This window comes from Rutilus rutilus (assembly GCF_951802725.1).
Source record: "Rutilus rutilus genome assembly, chromosome: 21".
Classification (NCBI taxonomy): domain Eukaryota; kingdom Metazoa; phylum Chordata; class Actinopteri; order Cypriniformes; family Leuciscidae; genus Rutilus; species Rutilus rutilus.
The window spans coordinates 33,130,094-33,143,019 of NC_140226.1; the positions used below are offsets into that span (position 1 = coordinate 33,130,094).

Genomic DNA, 12,926 nt, shown 5'->3' on the forward strand with positions numbered 1-12,926 from the left:
TTTAATTAAACCATTAAAATGGAATCAAGAAAACAAAAATAAACTTTTGGGAGATGCGAGAGCGAAGTAGTCCAGTGATAATTAACAGGCAGTCATGGTGAACGCAATAACCGGAAGACGCAGTACACTGCTTCAGCAATTTTTCGCGGCTACTTCCGGCGCTCTATTGTGATGCGATAAAGGCCTATTCAACGTCACATTACACGCTTTTAACATTAAATAAAGCACATGAACAGTGCCTGAGATTATCATCGCCACACTTTGTGTTTGTTGTTCCAGCGTGACGTCGCAGAAAAATAGAAACCGTTTCTGAAACAGAATCGCCGCGTTTCGCCGTCGCGGCTGGTTAGGACAAACACTCTGATTAACATGGAAAAGATAACTTATCGCGCGTCGCGTGTAGTTAGGACACGGTGTAAGACTTTCATTCATCTTCAAAACACAAATCAAGATACTTTTCAATTGAATCTGAGAGATTTCTGTCCCTCCATTGAAAGTCTGTTCACCCAAAACTCTGACGCTTCAAAACGTCCATAAAGAGATTGTCAAATCAAGTAACCTTTATTTATAACAGCGCTTTATACAATTCCCATTTTCAAAGCAGCTTTGACATATAAAGTAAATCCATATGAATGGAGCGGGGTTAATACAGGTTTTCTGAAGAGACACGATCGCTTTATATGATGAACAGATGTAACACGAGAATGAACCTCATTGGTTCTCATGCTTGAGCTTCCAAATTTTAATGCATTATGTATGTTGTTCACTGAGTGAATAAAAGTTTAAATTAAATGTTCATCATAAAGCGATTGCGTCTCTTCAGAAGACTTGGATTAAACTGCTTGATATGGATTTATTGTAAGATCTTATGAACGTTTTGGGTGAATAGACTTTCAAAGGATGGACATAAATCTCTCAGATTTTATTAAAAAATATCTTATTTTGTGTGTCTTATGGGTTTGGAACAACATGAGGATGAGTAAATGATGACAGAGACTATCCCTTTAAGAAATGAATTACGTTTAATGCAGAAACACAGTTTAATTTAACAGTAAATGATGGAGAAGGAAACTTCTGAACACATTTATTAGTGGTATTTGTCAAGCATCACAACACTATTACTCATACTTAATATTATTGATTTAAAACTACCCCGAAATGTTCCACTTTTGATATAAATCTGCTTGTCAAGAAAGATATGGTAGATTTTTCTAAGACACCAGGCTTAAGTTTTTCTTCACACAAAATTGATGAATTGCATCAATTACAAAACAAAGAATGGTTAATAATCATTTTAAGCGATTGACAGCCATTTAAATGAATAGATATTGAATGCTACTGTATTATAAGCTCCTTCCGTGTGTCTGAACAGGACACTCAGAGCACAGATGTGATTATCGGCTCTTGTCAGGACGGGATTTTTGTCAAGCACAAAAATGGGAAAGCACCTCTCATGTTTCGGTACGTGTGCATGTATTTATTTTTAGTGCAAAATATTATGTAGGGTAAATATTGCTGTTAATTACAATGTTTTATATTGCTGCATATGAGTGAATACTCTTACTTGTGGTAATGTAGTGAAACAATGTGTGCAAAAAATTCCTTGATTACTGTAACCAGTAGTGTTGTTTTTGGCGGCCTGTTTTAATTGTAGTTTTAGTCTAGTCTTTGTGTCAAGCTGTCATTTTAGTTTCACTTTCATACTCTTTTTTTTTTTTTTTTTGTCTAGTCAAGTTTCAGGCGACTAAAAGTCTGAGCATTTTAGTCTTATTTTAGTCAGAATTATCCATGACTATTTTCTTCTAGTTTTAGTCGACGAAAACTGATGACATTTTAGTCTAGTTTCAGTCAATGAAAATTGTATTATTTTAGTCTCTTTTTAGTAATGCAATTCTATTTAACCCAGCCAATATAGTATTTCAAACAAGGTTATCTTATTATATTTAGGGCTGTGACGGTGGCATTAAAAAAAAAAAAAAGCAATTTTTTGAGCAATTCCGTCAAAGAAACATTATGCATTTAAAGCATTGAAATAAATATCATAAGCAGAGAGTAGGCACGGGTTTTTTTTTTTCGTTTTGTTTAAAAGTAGACGATTCAAGCTTTCTATATGGAATAACTAATGGAATTTTGTTAAATTCGCTGATAATCGGGGGCCGGTTTCACAAAGATAGACTTTGACTATGGCTTAGATGTAGTAGATAGTCAGACTTCAGATAGACATCTAAATCAGACCGTTGCACAAAGCACTTAAGACTCTGACTATCTTAAGTAGGACTACACTGCAATGCATTCTGGGTAAAATAAGACACTTTTCAAAACAAAAAAACATGGCGGATCGAGTAAGCGCATTCAACCGCTCAGTGCAGTTTACCCCAGCGGGAAATATGTGTTTGTTGGAGGAGTATAACAGTTACAAGGACATTTTACTTGGGAAATTTAGCGGAGAATGTAGTAACAAGAAGAAATGTTTAAATTATGAGCCATTTTCCCTTTTCTTTTGGCTGTTTGTAATGTAACTGATTGTACGTTGCGTCTCGTCTCGTTTTCGTCAGGTGATAAAGGTTCGTTGACGATGATATTTAGTCATAATTTTCGTTGACGAAAGCAACACTAGTTACTAGATGTATTTCTGTATTTTACTTTTTCTTTTCTTTTTTTTTTTCTTTTCTGATTGTTCTCATGAACAACGGCTGGTTGAAATTTTTGGTTTCTCTTATTGAGGAACAAATCACCCTTTTATCAGAGCAAAAAATAAATAGATTAAATATAGAGATTTATATCAGATGTTGCCCATAGGCCGTAACTTGTGCACTAATGCCCTAGTCCTCAAAAGGCTGTTTATCGCATCGTGTTTTTAGGTTGTGTAATGCTGTCATGTGTCTTGACTCGAGCTCTTCATTGTTTCTACAGGTGGAACGACATTAACAATATGACTCATAATAAGTCCTTCTTTGCCCTGGAGCTCGCCAACAAAGAAGACACAATCCAGTTCCAGACCGTAAGTCTGCGTCTGCACCGTCTCAGACAGTTCAGATGCTTTTCTTTGCCCGAAATAACTGAAAGACTTAATTAACATGGAGTTATGATGAGAACCTTTAGCATCCATGAAACCTTTCAAATGCACAAAAGATTCTTTATGTTGGAAAAACATTATTTTATTTTTTTACATTTTTAAAATGTTCTTCACAATAAGAAAAAAGGCTCTTAACAAACTGCTTTTTGGAAACTTTATTTTTAAGAGTGTATCACAATAATGCCCATGTGTATGTCCATTGAATATTAATGAATAGATCTGTAGCTGGCCTTTAAGGAACGCCACCCATTTAGGCCCTGGGACTCATAAGTCAATGTCCTAGCCTGATTTGATTTAGTAAAAATGTTCTGGCTCTGTTTCAGGAAGACATGGAGACGTCCAAATACGTGTGCAGAATGTGGCTGGCGCGACACAAGTTTTACAAAGTTAACAACAGCAGTTTGTAAGTTTATGTGTTTTCTGTGGTGTGTGTGTGTTTTTGTGTGGGGTGCACTGATTTTGGCCAATACGATTAAAAAAACAGCCTTCATTTGTCTCTTTCCTCTAAAAAATTGTTGTAATGTTGTGACTAAATACTCATTACTTAGATTGGTTCTGTTGGTTGGATGTGAAACAGGGACGGCATTATAGGAACAGTAAAAAGAAAACTTTTCGTAATTTAGGAAATCATTTAATCAATGTACACTACCATACACAAGTTTGGGGTTAATGTTTTTGAAAGTCTCTCTTCTGCTCACCAAGGCTGCATTTATTTGATCAAAATTAATTAATTTGTACAATTTGTACAATTTACAAATTTAAAATAGCTGTTTTCTAAGTGAATATATTGCAAAATGTAATTTATTCCTGTGATCAAAGCTGATTTTTCAGCATCATTACTCCAGTCTTCAGTGTCACATGATCCTTCAGAAATCATTCTAATATGATGATTTTGATGCTCAAGAAACATATTATCGATGTTGAAAACATGCTTTTATTGGCTGCTAAATCAGTGCATCTGCAGTTATGTGTCTCTTTCTCTCGGTGGCTTCACCGCTGTCCGTTTGCTGTCTCCAGAGAGCTGTCTGATGGCCCGAACTCTGAGGGCTCCCAGAGGTCCATTCTCTCTCTTTCATTTCCTCGCTTTCCAACCCTCTCGCGTCCCTCTGTGCCTGCTGACAAGGGGTGAGCGTTACTGCATCACTGCTCAGATCCTTCTCATTAGGGCTGGGAGAAAAAATCGATTCACCTAGCTATCGCGAATATTTTATTTATTTTTTTACGATTCTAAAATCGTTTTTTTTATTATTCAGGGGTGCAAACAGCGCGCTTTTCGGCGCCTCCCGCTTTTTTCACGTCAGTTTGGGTGACTTGTGTGAATCGTGCAGATCCAAAGAGTTTTTTTTTAAGGGGGGGGGGGGGGGGGGGGGGGGTCTGATTATAATTTAACCAACAGTAATTCTGGATTGCGTCCACCAACAAGTAAATAGGAAATAAGCGAATCAGAACACTGCGCGCCAAACCAGCAGTATGTGCGCAAGCGTGAACCACTAGTGTTTCTGTCTCACTCTGGATCTGCCGCTGCATCACATTTCTCTCTGCGTGGCGTGGAGTGTCCGTTTTTATGTCGGCTCTCATGTTAACTGGTTAGAGCTTGTGTTAGAGCACAATGCCTGCGTGACACACACACTTCTCGAGCCGCGCCGAAACCGCGTGCTAGAAATAGAACCGCAACCGACGCCTATTTTTCACGCGACACGCAAGAGTGTTGGAAGTTTTCAGACAAAATAGAAGGCGCAAATACATATTAATAAATTACATTTTGATGCTTGAAAGTCTCTCGGTTTTGACAAATGCATATATAATTGTAATTTAAAAAATAGGCCTAATTATCGATTTTCAAATATTGCTCCTGTCAATAGGCCTACAGAACGAAATATTCTGTAGCCTATTTTGCCGTCAATACTGCCGACGTTGTCTTTGCTGTATCAGGCTATATATATTATGTTTAACATCCAAATGTAGATGGTCTGTCGGCGCACAGAGCCACTCAGTCGCAGACAGCACGTGAAGTTCGTGAACACCGAATTCCCTTTTCTTTCTTTTCTATTTGTGTTTGAACAGACATGTGCACGAAAAAATAAGCCAGTGTCCGTCTCAACGAGTTTCCCCGTAAACGCAGTCAAAATAAAATGGATGCGTGTCATTACCGGTATTAGATACGTGCATTCGTCTTAAAGGGACAGCACCCAATATACCTGCAGCTGTTTGTGTCACCAAAGTTAATCAAACAACAAAAGAGAAAGAGCTTAATCACGTTTTGTCAAAAGATAAACTGTATTAATACTTAATACAGTTTATTTACCTGAAAAACATAAAGTACTGCTTTATTTCTCGTGTATTTGTGTTTTATTGTATTTATATTTGTATTTTGTTTATTAGTTTCTATGCAGATGCACTAGGCCTACCCTACACAATTACCCCAATCATCCTAGAATTATTAATTCTTTACAAAAAGAGCTATTCAAATCATCAGGTGAAATTGTTTTCAGGAAGTAGCAGTAAAGCAAGAAGAAGTGCAAGATAGTTTTTCTAAATTTCATTTGACTCTGTGTGCCTATAGGGGTGGGTTGGGGATGGTGGCAATGTAGTATCTGGATATTTGCCGCGGGACGAGGGCTTCGATTACCTCTCTCTTTTTTGACCATACATGTGTTTGCACCCCTGATTATTATTCCAGAGTCGATATAAATTCAAATTCAATTGCTTTATTTTTGTCCTTGCTTGTAGATGAGGTTGACAGAAGTTATCCACTTTCGTTCCAACAGAGGATGAAATGTGTCATTGTCTATGAGTGTTGAAGCGTAACTCTCGCCAAAATGCATCCTAGGGTCTTTTTGTGAATCTACCCGAGTCAAACTTTCGTTTAAAAGCATAATTAGGATGGAAACGCCACTTTTAAGTTTGACCGTATTTTCGTTTTCGGGTCAAACTGCCTTTTGAATGGGAGTGCTTGGGGCACGACTGTGATAGCATCAAAATCGCTATTTTTAAAACACTAAGAAGGCTCGACACAACATGAAACTGTGCTGGAAGTCTCACCAGGGGCTCTACACATGAACTCCAGCATTGAGAACATTGTTTGTGTACACAGAGTTTACTAAAATTAACGATTTTGTTTCCGTCCGCCGGCATTTTGACAGTCAAAAAATAGTCGATCTCCGAATGCGAATGAACTGACTCTGAATTTTAGTATTGCTTCTTATATGAGGATCCTTTTTCAAATACAAGGTCAATATTGATTTTCACTAACGACAAAACAACAAATTATCCGTGAATTTATATGGAACTAAGCTTTGGGAGCTTTCCATCTTTCCTCTCCTCATGTTACGTTGCATTCGGAGATCGACTATTTTTGACTGACAAAATGCCGGCGGACGGAAACAAAATCGTTAATTTTAGTAAACTCTGTGTACACAAACAATGTTCTCAATGCTGGAGTTCATGTGTAGAGCCCCTGGTGAGACTTCCAGCACAGTTTCATGTTGTGTCGAGCCTCCTTAGTGCTTTAAAAATAGCGATTTTTGATGCTATCACAGTCGTGCCCCAAGCACTCCCATTCAAAAGGCAATTTGACCCGAAAACGAAAATACGGTCAAACTTAAGTGGCGTTTCCATCCTAATTATGCTTTTAAACGAAAGTTTGCCTCGAGTAGATTCACAAAAAGACCCTAGGTTGCATTTTGGCGAGTTACGCTTTGAGTGACGTAATATCCCAAGTGTTCGCGTGGAAGAGACGTGACACTGAAAAGCCGTCGCGCTACTCATATATATAAGAGAGAGATAAGACAATAGAGCTGCACGATTCATCTTTTAAACACTGTGATCTCCATTCAAACACACACTCGATCTTTCAATTCGTCTGTCTATTAAACATGAAACAGCTTCACAAATAGTCTTTTCAACCTCATAGTATCATTATTTCTGTGATGCAATAGTTAAAATTATCATAGAAGTACTTGGATAAAAGTTTAAAGTTCAAATATGAACACTGATGTCTACGATAGCGATCAAAATCAGCTTTTGATAGAAACTTGGTGCTTAAAGTAACGCATTTGTCGATTACAAGTGACTGTTAAAAAATGTATTTATTGAATCATTTATTCAAGAGAGTGTAGTATTGTATGATGCTTCTGAAATGAAAGTCAGAAAGATGTGATGATTTGTCTTTGTAAATAAGACTCATCGTGTACATCATGTACAGTCTGTATAAGTGCATGATTTAACTTTTCCCGATGGTCTAGTGTTAATTGCAATATCGAATCGCAATACTTGGAGAATCGCAATTAAAAAAAAAAAATCGCAATACATATCTTATAGGATATGATAGTATCAAATCGGGAGAGATGTGTATGGTCCCAGCCCTACTTCTCATGGGCTACAGAGTGACGGGGAATTCCTGATAACTACCTTTTTCTGAACTTTATTTTTCATTTAAATCAAGATGAATTATAGACACTAACCCCTGGTTTCACAGACAAGGCTTTAGTCTAGTCTAGTCCCAGACTAAAATGCATGTTTGAGCTGTTTTAACTTGCACTGACCGATCTTAAAATATATCAGTGGCATTGTTTTGTCTCACACCAGTAATGTTTTTTTTGTTTTTTTCTAAGGCACGTTTATTAAAGCTACTTAAATGTCCTAATTGAACTGAGGCCTAATCCTGGCTTAAAGGATTTCTTATTACTCATTACTCATCCTCAAGTTGTTGCAAACCTGTATGAATTTCTGCCTTCTGCTGAACACAAAGGAAGATGTTATGAAGAATGTCAGTTGATGGTCCCCATTGACCTCCATTGTTTATTTTTTCCCTACTATGGAAGTCAATGGGGTCCATCAACTGTCTGGTTACTGACATTCTTTAAAATATCTTCCTTTGTGTTCAGCAGAAGACAGAAACTCACACAGGTTTGAAACAACTTGAGTAAATGATGACAGAATTTTCATTTTGAAGTGAACTATACCTTTAATCTAAGGCCTGTCTGTGAAACCAGGTCTAAATCAAATACTACAATCTTTAATAAATATTTAACTTCACACTATTTTTGCATTACTATGGAAGCTTGTTTCCGGCACAGGGTGAAAAATAAAAAAGGTAGTAGCGACTTTTTAATCTCACAATTCTGACTTTTTATCTCAGAATTACGTGATATAAAGTCGCAATTGCAGGTTATAAAGTCAGAACTGCTTGATATAAAGTCGCAATTGTGTGTTAAGTCAGAATTGCATAATATAAAGTCGCAATTGCGTGCTATAAAGTCAGAATTATGAGATATAAACTTGCAATTGCGAGAAATATACTTGAAATTCTGACTTTTTTTCTCAGAATTGCATGTTTATATCTCACAATTCTGACTTTATAATACGCAATTGGGAGATATAAAGTCAGAATTGCATGATATGAAGTCGCAGTTGCGTGTTATAAAGTCAGAATTGTGAGATATAAACTATTCTGAGGTAAAAAAAAAAAAAAAATTCCTTAGAATTGGACTTTATATCTCACAATTCTGAGAAAAGATGTCTGAATTGCGTGATATAAACTCGCAATTATGTGTTGTAAAGTCAGAATTGCGTGATATAAAGTCAGAATTCTGACTTTATAAGACGCAATTGCGACTTTATTTCACGCAATTCTGACTTTATATCTCGCAATTCTGAGAAATAAAGTCAGAGTTGCGAGATGTAAACTCGCAATTGTGAGATAGTCGCAATTATCTTTTAAAATGTTTTATTCTGTGCCGGAAACAAGCTTCCATGCATTACAGCATCATAGTGATGCTGCAATGTAAAAAATATTGCAAAATATATTTAGTTGTCATGAAAATGTCACAATGCAAAAATGCTAATTCAGTGCCAAACTTTTTTTGTTACCATAGTGAACCGCTGTGTATGTGTGGAATACAACTTTGAACTTTATTACTCTCTGGTTTATTTCAACTGGTCTTTTATTGTCTTGTGTTTTATTACAGACAAACTCAGCCCGCTCCTGTAAACCCAGTGAGGCGACGGTCCTCCACGAGAATGTCTCTGGTCAGCATTATACCGGTTATTCATGGACTACACAACAGTTTTACAATGGAGCTTGTTCTGTAGGATTTTTCTGGAGTTTGTGGGCTCTGCATGATCTCATGTGGTTTACTGTAGCTCTTATTGCAAATCCTTCATAAGGAGCTCTCTTTTAAGGCAGCATCCTAACTGAAATGAGCATCATGATAATCTAATAAGCATAAGAAACTGTATACAGTCAACTTTTAATATAATCATGCTGCCTAACTTTGGAACAGTTCATGCTGTCGGTGTGCCTATATGACTCTAAATACACTGTCTGAGGGAGTTCACTAGTTTTGAGACAGATTTAATGTGTCCTGCTGAATAATGCTGCTTTTGTTTTATCTTATGATGCAGCCAAAACCACAACCCTACATGATGGCACCTCAGATGCACTTTAACGGCCATTACCCCGAACCATACACGTCTTCGCAAGGTAAAACAGGCCGAAAATGCTCTGTCCGTTCTTATTATTAAACCTTATTGTAAATGGGGTTTAAAAAAAAACTAATTTAAAAGAGAAACAAGTTTATTTTTTCTGACCCCACTGGCTTTTCTTATTGATTTATAAGAATAGTTCACTTAAAAATTACAATTCTGTCATTTACTCTCCCTGAAGTTGTTTCAAAACTGCATGAATTTCTTTCTTCTGCTGAACACAAAGGACGATATTTTGAAGAATGTGTGTAAATGATGACAGAATTTTATTTTTTAAGTTAACTATTCCTTTACGCTTAAACGGAAAACAAGACTTAATATCATTCTGCTTCTCAAGTTAATGCATCTTGATTTTAATAAAGTTAAGATATTTGTACTGTAATAGCTGTTCACAAATGTTCTAATTTGTTGCGTAGTTTAATGGGTTAGTTCACCCAAAAATTAAAGTTCTGTCAGTAATTACTCGCCCTCATGTTGTTCCAACCCCGTAAGACCTTTGTTCATCTTCAACACAAATTAAGATATTTTTGATTAAATCTGAGAGCTGTCTCACTCCTTCATAGGCTCTATGTAATTTCATCTGCCGGCCCAGAAAGTTAGTAAAGACATCGTTAAAATAGTCCAAGTGACTACAGTGGCTCAACCTTAAGTTTATCAAGCGACGAGAATACTTTTTGTGTGCAAAAAAACCCCAAAATAACGACTTTAATCAACTCTTCATTTTCTTCTGTGTTTCTCTGAGTGAGCTGACGTAGTGTAACAGCGCAGCGCTTCTGGGTTGTACGTCAGAACGTAGGCTCGCTATTGGCCGACGCTGGTCATGTGTGTGACGCTGGCCAATAGTGAGCCTACTTTCTGACGTATCGATTACCTAGCAGCCTATGAAGGAGTGAGACAGCTCTCAGATATCATCAAAAATATCTTAATTTGTGTTCTGAAGATGAACAAAAGTCGTACGGGGTTTGAACAACATGAGGGCGAGTAATTACTGACAGAATTTTCATTTTTGGGTGAACTAACCCTTCAAAGTCATATAACAATAATATACTGTATAATAATGATATGTTACATTACTTAGTCATGCCAATAAAGCTACTGTTTTCACTATAAAAAAAAAAAAACTCTACTTTTCCTTCAGATAATCTTTACATCAACAACCAGAATGGTTTTTACTACCACTCCCAAACCAGTCTGGACCGCTCTCCGCACGAGTACAACGGGAGGATCCGTAACGGCAGTGTTTACAGTGCCCAAAGCACCAGCTCCCTCAACAACCCACAGCATTACCTGCAACCCTCGCCCATGTCCTCCAACCCGAGCATCACAGGAAGTGACCTCATGCGACCAGACTACGTGCCTTCCCACCGACACAGCGCCCTAATCCCACCGTCCTACCGCGCCACGCCCGATTACGAGACCGTCATGAGGCAGAAGAACCTCGGTATGATCCCGCCCTCCGAACGCCAGAGCCACTCCATGAGGAACCTCAACATCGGAAACTCGTACGCCTACAGTCGACCGGATCCGCTCGTTTACAGCCAACCAGAGATCCGCGAGCACGGAGCGGGCCAGTATCCGTTCCACCTCAACTACAGCTTCCACAGTCCCTCTCCGTACCCCTATCCCACCGAGAGACGGCCCGTGGTGGGCGCCGTCAGCGTCCCCGAACTCACTAACGTCCAGCTCCAGCAGGCACAAGAGTACCCGGCGCCCAACATCATAAGGAATCAGGTTTACTGGCCGCCTCCACCGTATCCCTACCCTCATCCTCGACCCGCCAACAGCACCCCGGATCTGTCCCGTCACCTGTACGTCAGCAGCAGTAACCCGGATCTCATCACTCGCCGCGTGCATCACTCAGTGCAGACCTTCCAGGAGGACAGTCTTCCGGTGGCTCACTCGCTGCAGGAGGTGAGCGAGCCTCTCGTCACGCCTCGCCGTCCTCACATGCACAAGCGCAACTCCATCGAGATCGCCGGGCTGGCGTACGGACTGGAGAACATGAGGCTGAAGGAGAGGAAGGTGAGTAGTGTGACGTTATACACATTTAAAACTATTTATGCTATTTATTAGGGGTGTAACGATACACGTATTCGTATTGAACCGTTCGGTACGAGGCTTTCGGTTCGGTACGCATTACAAACCGAACGGTTCGTTGGACCATTTTTCCTGCTGATCAAAATGTCGTTATTTCAAATGTAGGCGCGCGGCTCAGTGCAAGAGACGCTGGCGCGACCACAACATTACCCAACATCAAATGACAAACATAATGAAAGCGGAACGAAACTGCGCTACTCATATTTTGTGCTTCACGGACCGTTTATCAGTTTGAACCAATGCAGCGCGAGCCGATCTTGATCAAGCGACACTGTTACCGCACACAGCGCTAAGAGATCCAGTACAGAAAGCATTTGAGTTCGCCACTGAAGTAATAACATCGCTGCGAGATCTAGTGAGAAGCATTCACATTTCTCCGTTATTAACGGATCAAACAGCGCTGACGTGGAAACCAGGAAGAAACATTGTGCTTTCAAGTAACGTTACGTCGGTTTTATTTCGACATTATGAATAAAATTGCTGCCCTCAAATGTTAATCTGAAATAAAATAAACCTTTGTTTATATAACTACTACAATATTACATTTAATTTTTTTTATAAGGAGCTGTTTTTGTTTTATATGCTCCTAAGAAGAGTCAAGTATAGCTCCATCATTGCTCAAAGTAAAAAATCATCATACTTTATGATGTTAGTTTTAATTAAAAAAATTCAAATCAAGGAAATTTCTGCTGGCATTTCTTTCTTTTTGCTGTATCGAAAACGTACCGAACCGTGACATCAGTGTATCGTATCGAACCGAAACCGTGAATTTTGTGAACCGTTACACCCCTACTATTTATACTATTTTATGCTTGTTGTATTCTACTCATTGAGACCTTTCAAATTACATATGACACATGGCAATCTGAGCTGTATGATGTATTTGACACATTGCAGTACGTAGTACAAAAAAGTATTTCATAAATTATGAAAACTTTTTTTTTTTTACTTCCGCTGGTACACTTCGGGTTTAAGGGGTTAAACTATTTTCAACAGCAGTTTGCTAATTCTTAATATCAAATTAAATAAGAATCCTAATATTTATGTAATGTTATTATAATGTAATTACTAGCAATCTTCATGTTCAGGATGTGAACTATACTTGAGGTAATTTATTTAATCATTTTATCCGTCAGCTACCCATGCATCTCCATCTTTTGTATGACGTAACGTCGTTATTCACATAAAAGCAGTATTTTACAAATTCTTAATAATTTATATATTTCAATAAAAAGCATAAATCATAATTAATTCTTATATAATTATC

The 12,926-nt window shown here is 38.0% G+C and overlaps 2 protein-coding genes across 3 annotated transcripts in view; both read left to right on the plus strand.

Annotated features, from left to right (window-relative positions):
• Positions 1-12,926, plus strand: part of LOC311280577 (zona pellucida sperm-binding protein 3-like) — a 213,791-nt gene that overhangs the window by 177,368 nt on the left and 23,497 nt on the right. The gene's annotated exons all lie outside the window — the stretch shown is intronic.
• Positions 1-12,926, plus strand: part of ptpn21 (protein tyrosine phosphatase non-receptor type 21) — a 39,449-nt gene that overhangs the window by 11,834 nt on the left and 14,689 nt on the right. The window contains exons 8-14 of one of the 2 annotated variants that reach the window (XM_084393002.1): positions 1,373-1,461; positions 2,914-3,001; positions 3,400-3,479; positions 4,094-4,201; positions 9,046-9,106; positions 9,482-9,560; positions 10,701-11,584. In XM_084393002.1, the coding sequence (XP_084249128.1) occupies positions 1,373-1,461; positions 2,914-3,001; positions 3,400-3,479; positions 4,094-4,201; positions 9,046-9,106; positions 9,482-9,560; positions 10,701-11,584 (1,389 nt within the window). The remainder of the gene's footprint in view (positions 1-1,372; positions 1,462-2,913; positions 3,002-3,399; positions 3,480-4,093; positions 4,202-9,045; positions 9,107-9,481; positions 9,561-10,700; positions 11,585-12,926) is intronic. The other variant, XM_084393003.1, reaches the window with a different exon arrangement.